Source organism: Hesperophylax consimilis, chromosome 19 (genome assembly GCF_061612785.1).
Source record: "Hesperophylax consimilis isolate HC1 chromosome 19, BYU_Hcon_1.0, whole genome shotgun sequence".
Classification (NCBI taxonomy): domain Eukaryota; kingdom Metazoa; phylum Arthropoda; class Insecta; order Trichoptera; family Limnephilidae; genus Hesperophylax; species Hesperophylax consimilis.
In genome coordinates this window covers 1,424,627-1,446,163 of record NC_142854.1, presented here as the reverse complement: position 1 = coordinate 1,446,163, position 21,537 = coordinate 1,424,627, and the positions used below count along the sequence as shown (strand labels likewise).

Sequence of the window (21,537 nt, the reverse complement as noted above, 5' to 3'; positions counted from 1 at the left end):
ACTTTTAGAACATTCCTAATAAATCGGAACAAGTGTTAATTCACCTGCACCATTTTTTGTTATTTGTTTTTGGGGTGTTATGCCGTGTTGTGCTAACTCCTTCTTTAGCCAACGTTTCGGACAGCATTCAGTGCTTCTGCCCTGATGATGGACAATGCAATACTGTCCGAAACGTTGGCTAAAGAAGGAGTTAGCGCAACACGGCATAACACCCCAAAAACAAATAACAAAAATACTTTTGGCCGTGAAAATCTTAAATCATATTTCACCTGCACCATGTCTTGAAAATATATAATGACAAGTGTGAAAATATGATTATTTTTATGAACACGTGTTCCGACATCGCGACAATACATACCAATTTTACTAAAAGTTTATCAGGAAACCTATCAATTCATTCGTTACGGGCAGTCCCGTTTTAAACCGGATTAGGAAAAATTCGACGAGAATCTTAATAAATCAGCAATATTTTACATCAGTAAGTTTTCTCTGTGTTACAAAAACGTTTCAAAAGTGTGAATTATTAGGTGCTTATTACATATTTTGTTCAGTGAGCCAGCGTGGCACATTACACGTGCCACAATAATAATATATAATATCAAGTTGGGGTGAGTTTTTATTCACTTAGCGTTTGGTGGTAAAAATGCTTTAATTGTGATAATTGATGGAGGGTCTCGGAGGGCCGCAGTTACCCCGCACCGCCACGCGCGGGTTGAGTACCGACATGTAGTCAGCCCAGCTGGTTTACTTGAGCAGGTCAGTACTTCGATATTCACTCACTCAGCTGTTCATTCGCTCAACTGACTCACTCACTCATTGTGCAGTGTGCACTCAACTGCAGTTTAATACATATTTATACATCATAATATGGCACGCTCTTAATGTGTACTCTGGCCACGGGAAGCTCTCAATTAATTCAATAATTTAATTGCATTCTTCGTTAATTAAAATCATTTAATTTTTTATACATATTAAATCCACACAGGTGGGGAAAGATAATTTCACTGGGGGTTTATGACATCTTTGGCGACGATGTTGTATCTGAGAGGGGTCTGAGAAAATTAAGGAGTGAAACTGGGTCTTGAAATAATATAAGATGAAAAAAAACAAACGCCAAAAAATCATTCCACGTTGTTGAACTCACACGGAGAAAGCTTACTGATATAAAATATTGCTAATTTATTAAGATTCTATTATTGTAGAAAGCAATCACTTTGTGGTTTGACATATTTAATAAAATACTTTTTGTTTTAAAACCACGAGTATTTAATAATTTTTAGAACCGACCGGTTTCGCTTTACTCAAGCATCTTCAGGGTACAAATTATTACTATTATAAATTGTACCCTGAAGATGCTTGAGTAAAGCGAAACCGGTCGGTTCTAAAAATTATTAAAAACTCGTGGTTTTAAAACAAAAAGTATTTTATTTTATTATTAAGATTCTCTTCAAATTATTCGTAATCCGGTTAAAAATAGTACTGCAGGCCCTTAACGAGTGTATTATCGCGATGTCGGAACACGTGTTAAAAAAAACATAATATTTTCGCATTTCATCAGTATAAACAGAAATGGAGGTGGAACACGTGTTCCGATTTATTAGGAATGAAGCAACCGCAAATGAAGCGAAACGCCGCTTGTAGTTGCTTCGTTCCTTTCCCGTAATTCGTGGCTCGGTTCGCAAATGTATACTTACCATACGAGAGCTATGCACATTGCAGACCGTCAATAAATTCGTATCAACAAAAAACGAATCTACATATTTCTGACACGTGAGCACCCTTTTTTCCTGAGAGACTTTTAGTAATCGAGACTACATGAAAGTTTTGCATAAAAACGCCGCGATTAATATTAAAAAGCTTGTAATTAAAAATTCAGGTATCATTAATGTGTCTCTATCGTGTTGTAACGTGAAAGTTAACCTTGACTAACATACCACGTTCACTGTCTAAGGCGGGCTAGGCAGAGAAGCTAGGGAGCTAGAAATCGCAGTAGTTGTTGATCTCTAGTCTCGGATGGCTAAGAGTTGAATTCTTGCTCGCTAAGAAGACGCTTTTCGGGGACATACCGTGATAGGCGCGTTCTTTCTTTACTCAACGTTCATACCCTACATGACATATTTATTTATTAATTTGCTGACGTCCTTTTTAGGGGTTTGTACATATTTATTATACAAAACAAAACTGTCTCAGAAACAATCTTTTGTATTTGTTGAGTGACGAATTAAAGATGTCCACTGACTTGGTATAATCATTTCCCTCCATGAGTATTCTGGGCAATGAAGAATGCGTATGGTAGTTAGTACCAGAATTTGCTGAAATAAATCACGACTTCTGGTAGTATTACGTAGTGGAATCCGAAAGCTTATCAAGGCAATCGATTCTGGTCTATCAAATGCATAATTTAGGATTTTATATAGAAATACCAAGTCTGTGAAAATCCTTCTGTCCGACAATTTAAGCATAATTTCATTAAAAAGGAGTGTAGTAGTTCAACAGAATAGCTGTTGACCCATTTTTAAAGATAGAAAACGAAAGAATTTATTGTGTACGAGACATTAGAAAATATAATAATTTTTCAGAACATGTGTTTCAACTTCCTCATAACCTGTTTGTACTTTAATGATAGTTATGAAAATCGTCAATTCATTCGTTATAGGCCACCAGTCCCGTTTTTAACAACAAAAAACGAATAATTTGACTAGATTTTTAATAAATTAACAATATTTTATATCATAAGTCATTTAGATAACATTGTATTTATTTGATAATAAAATTTGTCAAAAACCAGTGCGCAAGACGGAAGGGGGTAGTGGATATTTGTAATAGCAGTACATACCTACTGTATATATATGAATCGTAAAATCATCAAACTATGTTCAATTTCATAACACCACTTTGACAGCTCCCGTGCTGCGTGGTTGAGAGGTAAGGTCTTCGATAAGGTCCCTCCAAGAGATTGTCTTTTTTCTTCAAAAAAGCATGTTTGTCCAACAGATGGCGCTGTTTTTCAAAAAAAGCACGATTTACCTGTCACAGGTGACATATAATACTGTAGGTATAGGTATAATGACATACGTGTATTCGTATTAACATTGTGTCAAATTTCAAAGTAATTAGTGAAGAACTTTCGGAGATTTAAGATTTTGAACAAACGAACATTTACATTTTTATTTATATGTATGTATGTTTACGTCTTTCTTCTTCAAATGGCTTTACCCGTGTTTGGTGACTAGATCTGAACTACCCATACCGGTTACCAGGAAGCAGTTATAAGTGAGATCAGCTGATATACCTAGTACCTACCTTTAGAATTATAATTAGTTAAATCCACGTTATGGAACGATACCCTCCCTATGGAAAATGACTCTCTGAGTGGACGCGAGCTTTATAACAGATCATTATGATTGCAGTGTGCTAGAAGATTTGTTTACTAATTGGTAATTACGTTGCGGGAGATGAACTACTGGGTCTGTTACCACCAGACCAGGAAAATATAAAAAAAATATGCATTGATGCATTTTTAAGAACCCTCGTTCCGAATTTCTACCGAAATAAAATATAACTACATTTTTTAGCTCTTAATAAAAGTAATTATTTCTATACATTTTCCGAGTTGCAAATAGCAAAATATACTCCGAAAATGGATTAAAACACATCTGGTTTTGTTATTTGAGGTTTAAGAGGAAGCTACAAGCCAAAAATGTGTATATTCTTGGTATACCTTATAAGGTAGGTAATAGGCATTAAAATCGCTTGACAAACGTTGGATTTCAAGCACAAAACTGGTTTTTATTTATTTTGTAAATAATTTTATAATAAAGCAAATAAGTTAATTAAGTGAAACTGTTACAGATAATCTTAGCTATAATACTGTATTTTTTAAACGTTGTTTCCTTTGCGCGTTTATACATTTCTATTGAAAAAAATATTTTTTTCAGTAGTTTACATTTACATTTTTTATTGAGTATTTTTTTTAATTTTATTTGTATTCTACTCAAGCGAAGCGATAGTTTAACCTTCAATTTATCTAAAGCATATTTTTTGGTATTTATAATGTACACCAATACGTTATAAAGATTAATCAAAATAGTAATTTAGCATTAAGCTTCGCCTTAACGCAATGTACGCGTTCATAGGTGGCATTCATTGTGAAAATACACTTTTTGCTTAAATAATTGAATTAACGCCATATATGAAGGCGTAGATTATAACGCATGTTACGTTTACCCTTAAATAAGATTTTGTAGGTAAGTCAAACCTTTTTTTTCTGTCAGTAGATTTAATTTTCTTTTATCCAACAAATATCGTGACAAAAATATGTAATAAACAGTACGGCTTCTTGTCGAATTACCGTTCGAAAGTTATGGACGGTTCAAAGCTCCGTAGCTCTCGATATAAATGATGTTGCGAGTTGAAAATAGTCGCGTTGACCTAGGAATTAAAAGCTATACAAATTCCATGACGCTAGAACTCACGGTTTGAGAATCTTTGCTACTTCAGCACACCCAGTGTTTCCGCTTTTATTTCATCGATGTTTCAACACATTTTTGCATTTCTTCATAAGGCTTTTGTAAACATAGAATTCATACATACAAGTATCATAATATGTATATCGCACAAGAGTCCCAACTACTCCTTGCTAACCGGTGCCAGTGAGACTATAACATGCTCAATTCATTCACACAAATCATCCAAATATTATTATTATTATTATGGAGAGGGGAAGGTGGCGAAGTCTGTTCAGATCTGATCACCGAACACGGAAGCAACGTTTCAATTCCGAATGCTGGTCCTTCACCAGGGCGATACTGCGAGTATCTACCACTCTGAGTCTGACCAGCTAATGATCTGATTCTTCTATCGGAAGTCGGCGGCCATCATTGGCCGCAATATTCACCCTGCGCGCTGCGGAACTATGGGCTATTCGAGCAAATACCGGCGGAATGACGTACCTACACATTTCTTTACAATATAATAATTATTTACACCGTAGGATATTGTCCATCAACTTTTATTTACCCCGATAAGGTGATAAGCTTTAGCTTCGAAAATATTTACCATTTAGGGTAAGTGATAAAGAGTTCTTTTCAACAAAATAATACAGTTCTTAATCACCTTTAGACGGGGGGTGACTAATCACATGTTGGTACTTGCTACCTGATACCTGCTAACAGGCGCCTTTCAAAACAACGCATAATTACTGAACAAGAGAAAAGGGATTTGTCAAATTGTTTGTTGTTTAATCATTGATAATGGCTTAGATACATTTGTTATTCCGTATGACGAATCAACGGGAATTTTAAAAATGTTATTATTGCAAATAATGCTGTGATTTTGGCAAATAACAAAGTTTTATCGAAAATAAGGGTTTATGGACTTATCGTCATTTTTAATTAATTATCATCGACTAAATTTTGAATAAATACAACGCATTACCTAGTAACCTAAAACATTCAGTAACAATAAAAAAAAATATTGGCAAAGGCTTTTAAAATATATTTTCTCAGCACAAAACTCTCTAACTTCTGTATATTATTTTCTTTCTCAATGTATTTATAATATACCTACTAGTTGACGTGTAACCGGCATGTGTATCCATCATGTATTATATAAATAAAATTTCCGGGAGAAATTCTCTAAATCAAGGCTGCCCAACCTTTTTAACAGTTGGGCCAAATTGACGATTTTGAATCACTGGCGGGCCACTGAATACCTGACGGTTCCTATTTCCATGGGGGGGGGGTTGTTAGAGAATTTCTATAAAACATAATTCCCCACAAAAAAAAATTCAAAATAAGTGCTCCCCACAAAATATTTGAAATCCATGGGGGGGGTTGTTACGGAACTTCGCTGAGAAAAAAAAAATTCCGCGCACCCAAAAACATGTGTGATTCCCCACAACAATTTTTCGAATTCCATGGGGGGGGGGGGGTGGCTACAAGATTCCATTTCGGACGCGAAAAATATTATATCAAAAGCCGGTGTATTTTTGTTTAAAAAGTAAGTTCAACAGGTTGGATTTTTTCGTCGCTGATTCTCGTTCTGAGTAGCCTAAATAGCGATAAATCGCCTTCGTTGGCAACACTGGTGACCGCGCGCAAGCTGCGATGTTTGTTTTATTATTGTCGATGTTAATTTTTCAAATTGACGGGTTTTTTGAAAATGGTTCACGCGGGCCACTTATAATTCGTTCGCGGGCCACATTGTGGCCCGCGGGCCTGGGGTTGGGCAGCCTTGCTCTAAATGATAGTGAAAACCCTGTCAAACTCCGTTGCATAGTTTAGAAGAACGCGGATAGTGACTTTGTTTTATACCATTTAGAGATTTTTCAAATAACTGTGTTAAGTCTGTCTACTATGTTTAAAAATCTATGTACCCTTTAATTTTGCGCACTTGAAGTGAAACAACACAAAACTGCGCTATATAAATGTTATGTTATTATTATTATTATTATTAATAGAATTGCATTTAAAATTCATATTTTTTTAACCTTTAATTGTAAAGGGTTTTCCAATAAGAGGTGTTATTTTGAATAGCCCGCTTTTTCGGTAGATGTTACTTTTGAAGCTGTCATTTTTTGACATTTCACAAGTAGAAACTACGCCATTAATAAAAATGGAACGATACACGCTTCAACAACGCATTGAAATTATTAAAATTCACTTGAGTGAATCAAATGCAAATCATCTTGAGTGATTTTTTTATTTTTATTTTTTATTTGGTACAATATTTTTTTAATTTCAAAGTTTTCCAGTAATGTTGGCCTCACTGGGTGGCTTGCCCGTGCTGAGGCCTTCATTTTATAATATGAAAATATAAGATAAAATAATACATTTATATAATCTTGTGTGTTTGTGAGTGATGTGTGTTTATATTGGTTTTGTGTGTTAAGTGTAGGTTTAATTTTTATTTTATGCTATGACATTTTGGTAATATTGTCTCTTTTGTTCTTTAATCAATTTCAATGCGTTGGCCCATTTCCACCTCGGTGGCTTCGTCAACAAGCAAAATTGTCCAATCTGGGGCTCGGAAAACCCAAGAGTTATTGTTGAAAAGCCTCTCTCTCCTCAACGTGTGACTGTTTGGTGCGATTTATGGTCCGGCGGAGTCATTGGACCTTACTTTTTCGAAAATGAGGCTGGAGCAACAGTTACGGTGAATGGATTGTGCTATCGAGAGATGATTAATGATTTTTTATGGCCGGAATTGGATGGCATTGATCTGGACAACGTTTACTCTCAACAAGACGGCGCTACGTGCCACACAAGCAACGAAACCATTGATATTTTACGATTGAATATCAAAATAACACCTCTTATTGGAAAACCCTGTATAATGTTATCTTCTTTCCCGAAATGAGATTTGTTAATTCATTGGGAATAATGAATTATAAATATTATGTTAATATTTTGTAATATATTAGCGTAGTAGTAGCGACACCCCCGACTGCACAAACTTCTGTAGTTGTACTGTAAAAAGTTGAATAGCCGATTCAGTATTTACGAGTACCTATACATATCATTTCAAGATCTCCGAGGCGTATGTGTGGTAAAACATCGTATGACCTTGTTGAAAATGTGAACATCCCCTAAAAATACAAGACTGATACAATAATAATAATAACAGCTAAGATTAAGAAAGGGATGCTTAGTTTTGGGCATGTAGAGCGGATGAATGGGGAAAAGAGTGCAATTAACATATTATGACGCTGAAGTGAACGATAGAAGAAGTCGGGGACGCCCGAGGAAGACATGTCAAGAGTCAGAATAATAGAAGGGTTTTTACGAGACGATGTGTGATTGTGAATGAAGCAAGGAGTGTGTGCCGAGATAGAGTTGTGTTCTCTCTGCCGACCCCCGGGGAGAAACGGCGCGATGATTAGTTAGTTACATACCTGTGTTGAAAAATTATCTATACAATGGATTAATCATAATTTTAAAGTAGGTACCTGTGAAACCAACGTATAATAATGTCTATTTGCAATTTCTCAGAAAGCTTACTTGCAAGCAAATATTACACTTTTCCGAGATATCACGACACGAGGAATAATAAATTGAATTTATAGAAAAACGATGACCAAAGTTCATAAGTGCATAGTGGTTAATAATGTCCAATTTATACAATCTATATATTGGTAAATGAAAAAATAAATTATGAACTCCGTGGATGAGTGATAATGATCCTTGGCTACGGATCTGGCGGTTGCGGGTTTGAACCTCAGCGTGCGAAAGTAAAATTGATTTGATTAATTTGTGTTATTTCACAATGTATAAATGTATACAATTGTATACAGGGTGTCCGGAAAATCGTAGTACAAGCGGGAAACTGGTGAATCTACATCACATTTGGAGTCGATTTTGTAGTATATATTTTTTTTTATTTGAGCTTTCGTTATCGAGTAAATCGAGTTTGAAGTTGATGTTTTTTTTTTTTTTTTTTTTTTAATCAAATTCTTATAAATTATTACTGAAGATCAAAGTACCCAACTAATTAAAATTATTTGAAAGTAAAACAATTGAAGAAACTCGGATTTGAAGCATTATTTTGAAATCACCCTTCATTTAACCCGGTGTAATCATAAAATATTTCTGCTCTGCAGGGTTAAAACATCTGTTATTCAACCCTAAACACCAGAAAAAACTTTAACCCTAAAATAGCCGAAAAATATTTTTTTTTTTTTTGAAAATGCTCAAATCAAAAAACTTTATGTTTTTTTGGGTTCCCTATGTGGTGTAGATTCTCCAGTTTCCCGCTTGTACTACGAGTTTCCGGACACCGTGTATAATACAATGACTTCACACCATGGGAAATCATTACTTGGGTGATGTTGACATATTCAATACCAACTTGGCAAGTTTTGTGGATCATTTAAAACATTTATTTCAACAATACTCCTAAACACATCATGTAAACCTACAAATAGCTGTAATTTTCTGTTTTTGTTTCTTGTGTTTGTATGACTTGTTGCATAGCTTTTATCAAATGTAATTTTATTCTTATATTTTATGTTTCAAAGTATCTGTCAAATTAAAATTATACTACCAACCATGTAAAAGCCCTCTGGGCGTTAAATAAATAATATGAATTATAGTATATATTTATTTATATAAATATACACAGAACATTGACGGCACGAATAAATTGAAACATTGCTTTTTTATTTATTTATTATTATTTTTTAAATTTATTTATTAATATTTAAACCTGCTAAACTACTTATGTATTTTGTCAGCAGGTACATAATGAAAACATTTTTGTAATAACATGGTACAATGGTAAACATTATGTAGGTATGTATAATGTTGATGATAAATTAACAAGTTAAAATGGCTTTAGCCGTGTTTTGTGACCAGATCAGAAAAGACAGGTACTTCCCATATCCTTCCCCTCCCCACTACCTTCAGCCTCACAATATGCCCCAATTGGGGGAAGCCATAGTCTCACTGGTTAAAGACGGTTGGGGCAGTTGGGACTCTGCAATACAATATTCATTATGCCTATTGAAAAAAGCCCTAAACACAATTTATTATGATTGTTGATTCATTCAAAATAGTTACCACTGAACAAACAGTCAATGAGGTAGAAAAAAGAATATGAATCATAAATTATTCATAATGGTTCACAAGGGTCAATTAAATGAAAGTACCTAATTGGAAAAAAGGTGCAGTGTATATTATTGTAAGTAAGTACTTTCTTTTTCTTTTTCAAGAAAACACTTGTAGTAAATAGTGATGCATATTGATAATCATTTAAAAATCAACATTTCCATAGTTTCTGGGTCACGGAATATTATTGAATTCAACTAAACATAATTTTTTAGATTAAATCAATAAATAAATGCATTGATTTTAATATTAATGAACTGATGTGTGCATACATGATAAATAATGTTTGTTAGGTCTTTGATAAAAGAAGATTTTCAAAAATATTAAGTTTTCAGCGTTACAAAAATATAATTTAGTTTCCCGTTGAATTTGTATCAATTAATTACACGTTGAAGGAAAATAAAACTGCAGTCAGTGAACATCTTCAATCTATCACTAAATAAATACAAAATAGAGTTGCTGTTGCAATTCAGTTATGTATTAGAAAGAAAAAAAACAGTATAATTTTTACTATTCCTATGTAAAAGGCCATAAAGAGGGCGTTAATAATTAAATATTGAATGCCACAGTATATCAGCTTACATCATATGTAACTGGACGACAAAAAATGTGTACATAAATCTGATACAAGCATAAAAGAAAAATAATTCTATGCAAAATAGTGAAACAGCACCTAAATACAAAATATAAACCAGGTCAGTACTTACTTATACACAACCAAACAGAAATGGTTGAATAGCCTAAATAATACAAGCCTTCCGGAAGAATTCAGAACATGTGTTTTATGGTAAACAAACAATGAATGAATACGAATGAATTTACTTACATGCAAAGTTTGTCTGCCAGTTATTCAACCTGCACGGAATGAACCTGTCCAATCCCGGAGATGTGGGGCTCCTCGCTCGGATGAGGGGGGATCGTTCCCCTCCACATTGCTTCCGCAGTCGGCTCTCGAAGTTTGCCCGGAACATCTTCAGTAATGTTCAGCTTGCACAGCGATTAGTAAGGTACTTTCAGTCTCAACAGGCTTCAGTCTTTGCACAGGTGTTTTATCAGTTCGATGAATTATTTGTTGACAATGGTTCGGTGGAAGAAAAATGTTTTTTTTTTCTACTAGCAACTCAACTTTTTATTCTTCAGGTTGATTGAAGAGAGAATCACTTTTCATAGTTTAACTTTTATTTTATTCACTCATTTAATTAATTCATTTGTTTAGGTTAGGCGTTATATTACAAAAATAATATATATAAATCTTTAATAAATAAATTAAAGAAAAAATAATAAAAAATTAAAATAAAACACTATTTTCGGTATGTGTTTCAATAAATAGCTTATCAAAATCCAAGATTTTGAGGTTATATTTTTATACGAAGATCTTTGATTCAGTAGGTAGATATTTTTTTATTGTTGGATTAATATTTTTTTATTGTTGGTTTAATATTTTTTTAATTGTACAAGAACATTGTTATTGTTAATATCACTCAATCGAAACATACGTTGAAATTTTGATAAAATGTTCACTTGACAATAATGTCAAACTGACGTTAATTACAAACGTCCACAAACTTTATTAAAATTGGTCAAATAGACTCTTAAAATCGCGTTGATTTGATTACTGGATATTTAAACACAAGAAACACTCGAATTACCACATCTAGATCTGAAAATGATATTAGTTTTCATATGTATCTGGGCAAAATTCAATAATGTTTACTTTCATTATTTAGAATAATGTCAAAATCTTGAGTCAAAATGTCAATAAAAGCACGGAAGAACTAATAATAATGAAATGTCCAAACACACACAAGTTTCCGCAATCACTGAGGTATTATTTCGAGGAGTCTTTACTGCAAATTCGTTGTGAAAAATACATGTTATCACCTCGAATGCAAGACTACCTTTGACAGCCATAGCAGTCGGTCGGACATAGGTAAATGAAAAACTGATAATACGGGTCAATTTCGGGTTCACTTCACAAAAATACTTTATGGCGTTAATTTGTTGTTCACTTTTAATATTATAAGCCTAATTGCTGGGGTAATTTACGATAGTAACGTAAAATGCGAAGAAGAGTTTGTTTTACTTCTTACCCCCACCAAAAAGCACTATTTTAATATTTAGAATCGTTACCAACTTAGCAAACAATAATTATTTTTCAAATCCCAACGGCTACGGCGCAGTGCTTACTTGCTCTAGCGGTAAAGCTGGAACTATATTTAAAAAATAACGTTATTTATTTATTATTCAGACGACCTGAAACTGAAAACAGTCACCTTGCTAGGTGATACAAACTGAAAACCGGTTCCTTAGTGTAGATAATAGATTTATTTACACACTTCACTAACTTTAATTAAAAAAATAAATCAAATACCTACCTATTTTAAAAATACCAAACTATGTATTGAAATTGATTATTATTTATTTCCCATATAAATTAATATTTTCAAGTTTTTTTTAAATTTTAGAACTACCTACCTAGTTTTCTCAAATAAATTCTTTTCGTAAAGAATTAGAGAAAATGTATTTTATTTTACCACCCACAAATAGTTTTAGGGTTAGGTTAGGTTAGGATTTTACTAAAGACTATAGACATCTATTAGCAAACTAAGAAAACATTTCAAATTTGCAAACTTTCAAACCTAATCTTAAAAAAATATGTGGTGGACAATAGACACAATAGTACTAAAACAATCATACACATTACGAAACAATAATTTTTGGCAGTTTTCTTAATTCTAAAATCTATATTGAATTATTTTCTCTATTGAGATGCTTGAATTTGAAGTAAGTACAGATTAACTATATATTCTGGGCAGAGTTTGAGGCGTGTTGCTCGCTAGATATTTTGTAAAATAGTTTAATAAATGATCCTTTCTGTATAGAGCAATCATATTTTCCAATAGTGATACCGTACAATCTCTCTGCTGGACCTCTGAAATACTCGATTAACCTGCTCAAACCTGCTTACCTGCAGAAGGGTCAAACATCAGACTTTAGAAACGTCAGACTTTATTGAAATATTTAAAGAAAGATTATGTTTGCCAAACAATGTACATGTTTATATGTTTATAAAACTATTAGCACACACGAAGATGTGAGCTAACTTAAGATTAATAAATAAATAAATAAAATAAATCTTTGATTAGTCCAGAGTCAATTGTGAACTTTGAGCCCAACTTCTCATTGTAATCCGTTCACAAACCACCAACGAGCGATCGGGCTACTTTTTCAAAAACATTTTATTTTAATTTTATGTGAAACTGCACAACTGCTTCCATCCGTACGGAGCCAGTGAGACTATGGTATCGCCAATATGTAGTGGGGAGAGGAAAAAGAGGCAATTCAGTAGGTATTTGGTACTACCTACCTACATCATATGAAAGTACCAGATTAAGGGTGGAGACACATTTTGCTATATGCATTTATATAACACCAAATCGCTCGCCATGCAATCCCATACAGACCTGACAGATGACGTGTTATAAGTGTGGGCATGGCGACGATACGCCGTGATTTGCTAGCCAGGCGATATTTGAGGCAAGAGAGGGGGTCAAATCAATTGTCAAGACAAGGTGACAGATCCCATACAAAGAAATGATATACCGCGGCAGTTCCCCAATTGATCTGACCCCCTCTCCTGAGGAAGATTATAGCTAGTGTGACACTTCAACATATAATCTGCTTAGGCCACCCCCAAATAAACGTTGATGCGTATAGCGCAATATGTCTTATATGCGCCGGCGAGTTGTGCACCCAATGCGCATCGATTTTTTCCATGTGTTAAAGTACCCAATTAAAGAGCGGGTACTCTGAACCCAATCATTTCGCCAGTGGGTCGTGAGTGATCTGGGTCGTGTAAAATGATCAATCGATCCAGCTCTATCTAAAGTTTGTTTTATAGTTATTTGAATGGAGTCTGCTCGGAGGAACTTGCATCATTGATCTCCCACTATGCCATGATGGGAAGACAACAAATATTTATATTAATAAAAAAACAACACTTTTTGAGAAGTAAATAGTATTTGAGTATTTCTCAAAATAAATGTACGTAACGAAAATGTAGTTACGAAATAGTGTTACGAAATAGTCATAAGACGTAACTAAATAGTAAACATAAGGCTTGTTTACACAATGGCAAATTTTATTTTACTTTTTTTATTATTTATTAAATTTAATTTGTTGTCGTCTTTTTTAAATGTAAGTAATTATCCTTTACTTTTTTATTTATTGTACATACTACAAACATACATAAACTCACGACCCAAATACTTGTATTTTGTTATACCCGTTGTAAGGGGCTTAAAAAAAACAAGGGAGTACAAATATTTTTTTTTTAATCAAATTATCAGCTCCCAAATTTAAGTACCTAACACGATATTCAACAAATCTTAAGAAGTTAAAGAACAGGCACTGTTTAAACTATTAAAAATTTAATAACATACAATTATTTAGTTTGAATCACTATCCATTAGCGTTTTATAAATTTCTTCCTCATCTTTATAATAATTGAAATCTTTCCAAGACACATTTGGTTTCACAGTCAGTTTTTCAGTCTTTGGTTTATCACTCCGCTTTGGCGCATGAATATAGTCATTTAGTGATAGAGATTTAGAGATAAGGCCCTTACGAACCACTTTCTTTTTTGTATGGATATTTTCCAGTTTTTCGTTTTTAAGAATAGTCACTCCACATGGTTTATCTTTGATTTTGTGAGAATCTTCAATTTCATTTTCATTATTCATATTTTCAATATCAGTGTTATTTTCTATGGCATTATTATTTCCTATTATAACATCTCCGATGTTGTCATCAAAATTATTGAAATTAAATTCTGCTTCATTAAATGTTATTGCATCCGACAAATATTTATCAACTGTAATTATAACTTCGTCAGTTACTAAATCGTCGAAAAAAATTATTGGCATTGAATTTAAATCAGTGGTTAACCCTTCTATCATATGACTTTTTATTTCTTTACTTTGTTTTTCTGTGTCATCTGTTTGTATTATATCAATGGGATATTTTTGTTCTTCTATAACTTGTTGGTGTTTTACTGTTGTTTTTCCTTTTCCTTTTCCTTTATTTTTTATTTTTTCTTCATCGTGTTGTGTAGAATATGTTTCGTCTTCAGTTATTAATCCTTCTTCTTTGAGGCATTTTATTTCAGTATCATAGAAAGTACGGTTTGCAGATATAAGTTTTGATGAAGATGACATTGTTGCTTTTTCTTTTTCTGTGGGTTTTCGTTTCTTGCCTTTTTCCTTATTTGATGAGTCCTAAAAATTAAAAAAATAATCATTGAAGTGTATTTTATTAATAATCCCATTGATACTATTCGAAATTTCAGAATTCTAAGGGGTATTATTAGATTTTTACCTGCGTTTCCTTGTCTTTGATCCTAAAATGCGTTTTCTCTTTAATATCTAATCTCAAATCAACTTTCACTCCTATGTTTTTAAAACTCTCTCCGTCATCTGTTATCTTTAAATGACCTTCATTCTCAAATTCCATATCTATTAGATTTGAATCACTACGTAAAATTAAACTGATATCACTTTCGGTCGTAGTAGAACTATTTGTTCTTTTGAATCTTTTAGCTGGTGGGTATTGTTTTTTCAAGGCTTGACGTATGTAACTACATTGTGCTTTTGGTTCTGATAGGGTGTTGGATAGAAGTTCGTGTTCTTTTGTGTAGTAACAATTGCAATAGATATTTTTATTGCAATCAAAGCAGCTCAGCAATTTATATTTAATTGACGTGTTGCCATCCGTTGAAATTTGATGCAGCTTCATTGTACCTTTTATAGGAACAATGTTTTCAGGTATCATTTTGGTCATCTTTTGAATGTCGTTTTCATTTATATAAAACATTTTTACTTTGCTATTAACCATTAAATAGTCATATGCTTCTTTTGCGTTGGTTATATCATTGCCGTGTGAAATATGATTGTCAAGTTGTCGTTTCAATGCTCCACCAACCCCATCAGCTGGGCCTTTTCCATGAGAGGCTTCAAAGAAATTCCAAGTTGCATATTTAAATCCGTAATCTTTTATATTTTTTTGGAACAAAAAGAAATTATGTTTTTGGCGGTACTGAGTTGCAGGACTATCAGAAAAGATATGAATCTTTTTAATGTTAAAGTATTTGCATAGTTTCATTATTGGATCCAAATGAGCCCAGATTGCTCCAGGACCATGTTCATTATTTGGGGATATGGAGCATATGGATTTGGGATTCACATTTTTTCTGTAAAGTACGCAAGTGTGCAATGTGACCTGATTCCTGGATCCTCCGAAGTGTACAGCCTGAATTTCTTCCGACTGCTTGCATGAAAAGTTTTCTGAAAAATCACAAATCAATGCAGCTTCGTCTTCATCAAGGTTTTCAATACACTTTTTCCATGCTAGGTACTGATGCAAAACATTGAAGTAATGAGTTTTAAATTTTTGTACATCATCTTGAAATTCTTTAACTAATGTAATCACAGTTCCTTTCACTACTTGTTTTGAATACTTCTTTGTCTGCTTTTCTTCAGATTTCTTTATTCCAATTTTAGTATAGATATGTATTCCCATTTTCCATTGAAGCCACTGCACGGGACTATCTTCATTTATGGTCAAATCAATATCTGGTTTCTTATCTTTGCATTCAGAACACTCGGAGTACATGCATTTGAAACATTTGCTGCAAGTGACATTTTTCATAAGTTCATCAATGTCAGATGTTTGAAGCAAACCTAGCTTCTTCAACGATTTTGCTTTGAAAGATAAATTGCAATGCTTTATGCAAGCACAAGTATTCCTATCTTGAAGTCTTGGTTTCACAACGGAGAACGGTCGGAACCGATAAAAAGTTTGTATAGATGCTTTACCACCTTCTGTCCTGTATTTTCTGTAGAGCTTGTATATTGGTTCAATTAAATATCGCTTTTGTACTTTTTCTTTGTTTCTCGTTATGCACTCGTTTTTTCCCGCGCTAGATCTACTTACATCTTCTCTTTCAAAGAAATCTTTGATTTCTTTCTGGTATTTCTTTTTAATTTGGTTACTTGATTTCGTCATTCTAATTCTTCCTTTCAGCCCAAGAACATTAGAAATAGCTGTTTTTAATTTGTGTTTATTTACTATTTGGTTTGTAGCTACTTTTTTTAGTACTTTCTTTTCTCTGGGATCTGCTTTATTGAACTCTGTCTTTAAAGAATCTGTAATTGTATTTAGCAAAATTAGCTTTCTTTTCACCTTATCTTTTTCTGGCGTGGACACATTTGGTAAAGTTTCTTCTAAAAAACTATTTGATTTCGTTAATGGTGTATCGTCACACCGTGGAGTTTCAGTAGTTTCAATGGAAATAGCATCATTATTAGTTTTAGTTTGTTTATGCAATAATATTTTCAGAATGTTCACTTGCCTTTTCATCCGATTACAGCACTGTCTTAAATTCTTATTTCGACTTTTTAATCGAGTATTTTCTTCAGTCAGCTTTTGTAGTCTTTCCTTTAGGATTTTTTTATCATTTTTTCTATCTTCAAATGTATTATTGTCTTGTGTCATAGGATTAGCCATTTTCTTTCTTTCAGCTCTTTTATCATTGGCTTGTCTCCACTTTGCTCGTAGCTCTTCTTTTTCTTCTTCTGTAAGAATTTCTTTTTTCTTTTTGATATTTTCTTTAACTTTTGTTAAATGCTTAATTCGGATTTCCTCATATTTATTTGGCTTTTCCTTTTTCAGTCTTTCTCTGTAAGCTTTTTGCCTTTCGGCATTCGTTTTTGGGGGCATTCCTAAAAAAAAGTTATGCTGTAGTTATGGTTTTATCAGAGTAAATAAAAATAAATTTATATTTAAATAAGCTTTTATAAAAAACTTAAGGCACTTATAAATATTGTATAGAGCGCCTGTAGAACGGATAGTGTGTATGAGTGCCTAAAGCTTATTTAAAATAAAACCAGTATTGGACGGCTCAGCTTGATCTTCAAGTACTTGTCATTATGTATAATGCCATATAATCGCGATGATAAAACATACAAGTCCGACGAAACCTGCTCTGCCATTGACCATCAGGAATTTCCAGCGCATCCTATGTATTACAACCTACCTACTTTCCAGCGCCATCAACAGATCTGCTCTATGGTATAATAAATTTTATTTTTTTCCTATTATATCTAAATACATATGTATATTTGTGCATTGTGCATAATATATTACATTATTACCAAACTTAGATAAGACTTTCATAAAAATGCTAGACACACTAACAATATACTTACGTTTTCTTAATCACGTTGTAACTGTGTACACTCAGCTTTACATTGAACTTTTTCGTTACGTTACGAAATTCATAACAAACGTTACGAAATTGTAATAAGAATTTATGTTATAAAAAGTCAATGGTTTGATAAAATTTAAAAGTGTTAATATGTAAGCTTAGCAATGTTCGTTCCGCACATATTACAAAAAGATGAGTAGAAAAAGACTTACCGTTTTGTGAAAAAAGGCTATAATATTTCCTGTTACGAAATAGTGGTCCCACTAAAGAAACACGTTGTTACTGATTTTAACAATTAATGTTATGGCGGAGAAGTCAGACCAACAACTAATCAGAAAGAGGCTAGTGTTGCCCATGTTAAATTTTACAAATGGGTTCAAAAATTACGGTGGAAGTACTAATAAAACGTAACTAAAGAGTAGTTACTAAAAAGTAAATGACTATGTCTCATTTTGTTTTTTGTGCATAAATTATTAATTTATTATGAAACCCCATAGAAAATTACTTTGTACAGAAACTACATTTAATTAAGACCCTAAAACTTACAAAAAATCACAAATTATAACGTTATTATCGCATTTTATGAAGTATAAACAAATGAGGTGGGTAGGGTGGCAATTTTATTTTGTATGGAAGGTAAAAATCGATATTTTTTAAAAAATTAAAATATTTGCGAATTAATACGATTGTAATGTTTATTCTTCGATATGTTAAAGTGTAATATTTATTCTACAAAATGGTGCATATTTTTTTTGTATGATTAATTAAAAACATGTGTAATTTTTTAACTGTTTCTAGGCACACTTTATTTTTCCAAAATGTACACTTTTTTTGAGAAATACTCATTTATTTTGTGTATATGTAGTAATAGTCTTAATTGCATAATATTATAATACAGTGATAGGATAAATGTTTTAAGAATACAAAGAGTTGAATAAGATTAATTATTTTTGGCAAATAGATTCAATATATTAAGATATTTCAAAGTTACCACTGTAAGATAAATGTAAATATTTATAAAATTGATCCGCAATGTCTATTGATCTAGAATAGAAATCGTTATAAATAGGTACCTGAAATATGAAGGCGAAAATTTATTGTTTTTTTGCATATTTTATAACATGAGTATTTTATCAAATAACTTCTATTTAGGTTATAAACATCATCTTTATTTTCTTACATGGATAAAAATCATCAATGCGAACACAATACAACTCAAAAAGCAACATGTACACAGGTTGTCAGCATATACAAGGAGATATAACTAATAGTTCTGTGAACAGTAGACCTCGCTTCCAAAAAGCATGTTTCTAATTTTCTCTCATTTAATAAATCAAAACCAAAATTTCGTGTGAAATCATAAGATATGTAAGTAGGTACAGTGAAATCTCTATCTATTGTTTTTGAAGGGTCCTATTGAAAAAAATGATGAATGCGGGAAAACAATGAATGCGGGAATATAAAAAAATGCTACATTCATACAAATGTTGTATCACTTGGGTGAGCTGTACATTTACCTACAAATAATAAATTATTTGATTGCTTTATGCCCATTGCTGCTGCTGCTTCGAATCTCTTAAAAACAAATTTATAATTTTAACAGTCATCCATACCTTTTCGTTTGCGTAATATTTTACGGGTTAAGTTTTCTTTTTCTTAAAACAACTTCTTTTTAACATTAGCTCCAAATAGTATGCCCTGAGGAAAATAATGGTCCGTCATCTTTGAGGTTGTTGTGCAGAGGGTCTTTTTAAGGAAATGAGGGAGTGGAAGTTCTGCGAAGGAAACAGGTAAGATAGGTGCGTAGGAATCGGTGTGTCCAGGAGTGACGGATTTATGAATCCTTTTATCCCACTGCAGTGCAAAGCGATGGGTCCTGTTGGAGAGGTCAAAGGGTCTCCCAATCCCGCCTGCCACGTAGTATATGGGCAGACGCATTCCCCGCCAAGACCTAGACAAACCTCACCCCATGAGCCCGGGCTCCCCTGCTAAGTCTGCAAACGTAGTGAACCACTTGGGGTGCGTATGGGAAACCGCATATGGCAGAGGAGTTGGTTATCCAATAACTGGTTCCCAGGGCGGCGGAACCCATACCCACCTCGGAAATCTACATAGTATTTAGCGATTTGCCAATGTGTGAGGGGCTCGCGTTTTTCAGTTCTCTTTTTCCTCTTTCCTTGTCCGCTTTTTTCACCCTTTACCACCGTGGCAGTACTCACACTTTAAGTGTCTTTAGTTTCATCTCTTTTATTTCCACACAGTAAACAGCTTGGACATGCGCACCACCTTGAATGATGCCGAACGAAATAATTGGACATAACGATGACTAATAGCTAAGTCAAAAATTTCACTCGTTATTTATGAGTATTAGTAATTGAAACTAAGCATTTATCTATGAAATATGGTTTCGTATGTTCACATTTCGAAAAATGATTGATCGAGCAAAATATTTAGTACAAAAACGGCGTGCTTTAAATGGTGAATGCGCCTAAACGAAGAGTGAGGAATGATCGATGCGATCTATTTTTTACGAGTTTTGCATAAAATTAATTCGGGACTGAAAGAAATAAATGATAAAGGGTAAACGAGTACTGCCCACTTAATTATGAACCACATTTATAACATTGTAACATTTAAAAAATTATATATATATATTATACGGGTGCTCAGTGGAGATCATTGGTGTTAAACATTTCTTACACTCTTAGATCTCACAGAAAACAGCTTCTTTTATTTAAACGCACCTAATGCGTGTTTACAACGCAATGCGGGATTTACACTAATAGATTTTTGTCATGCGGCGACACAGTACTTTCAAAAGCGACCGTGTAAATTGTTGATTCGATATGCCGCAGGTGACTGAAAACGCTTTTAGCTTTCGACTTTTGCCGTGCGGCATCGGGTCGGTTTTGACACTAGTACGTAGCACGTCGGTTCTAACAAACATTTTCAAACAAAATGGAACTGGTCGAATGTGATATTAATCGACTATAAAAGTGCCTACTGTGCGACATATGGCAAAATTCAATAGTGTAAATCCCACTACTAAATCGACAGTGTCAGTCAGTCAGCGAGTAGCCAATGGCAAACCGATCACTGTCCATTTTAGTGTTTATCATTTTAGACAAGCTTTGTATAAATAAATTTGTCATATTTTTAGTAATGTTTCTCTGGCAATATATTTTGAGTAAATTCTAAACCAACCTTTCAAAAATAAATATTTTATAACATGCAGTGTAAACCACAACAAAACAATAGTAACTACATACTAACTAATCTTATTCTATGAAGCACTATAAAATAAAATATAACCAAAATTGTAAATAAAATGGCAAAAGAATGTAAACAGAAGAATGAAGTGAGAAAAAAGTGTTATGACATATTTAATTCAAACAGTAATGCACAATTTAAAAATGGAATAGTTTAAGCAAAGAAAGAAAAATGGCAACACAAATTCAATGATAAAAATAATTAGGTACTTATTAGTTTCACGACTACCAAACCAGGATCAGGGTTTGATGTTTGTAAGAATCAGCGACATATTGTTTTAAGAACCTAACCTAACCTAAACCAAAAAAATATATTATTGAAGAAGAAAGTAATTCAAATAAATCGAAATGAAACAGAACAAGCCTCCATGGTCGAGGGGTAAGGCAAGCTGGAGTTCGT

General features: G+C 33.1%; 2 protein-coding genes across 2 annotated transcripts in view; both read right to left on the bottom strand.

Moving 5' to 3' along the window:
• Positions 1 to 11,695, bottom strand: part of fzr (fizzy and cell division cycle 20 related) — a 139,562-nt gene extending 127,867 nt beyond the window's left edge. Inside the window, exon 1 of the mRNA XM_089643500.1 lies at positions 10,432 to 11,695. Within this exon, the coding sequence (XP_089499626.1) occupies positions 10,432 to 10,576 (145 nt within the window). The 5' untranslated portion in view covers positions 10,577 to 11,695. The remainder of the gene's footprint in view (positions 1 to 10,431) is intronic.
• Positions 11,696 to 13,710: 2,015 nt separating this feature from the next.
• Positions 13,711 to 15,299, bottom strand: LOC149414620 (uncharacterized). Its single transcript, XM_089643230.1, has 2 exons — positions 14,982 to 15,299; positions 13,711 to 14,881 (listed from the first exon to the last, which is right to left on the bottom strand). Exons 1-2 carry the CDS (start codon positions 15,114 to 15,116, stop codon positions 14,054 to 14,056), a joined length of 963 nt encoding a protein of 320 aa, XP_089499356.1. The 5' UTR covers positions 15,117 to 15,299; the 3' UTR covers positions 13,711 to 14,053.
• Positions 15,300 to 21,537: the final 6,238 nt, after the last annotated feature.

Coding starts and splice junctions, on each gene's coding strand:
- LOC149414620 (XM_089643230.1), bottom strand. CDS start 15,116: ATGGAATTTGAGAATGAAGGTCATTTAAAGATAACAGATGACGGAGAG. Junction 14,882..14,981: donor TCAAAGACAAGGAAACGCAG/GTAAAAATCTAA, acceptor TTTAATTTTTAG/GACTCATCAAATAAGGAAAA.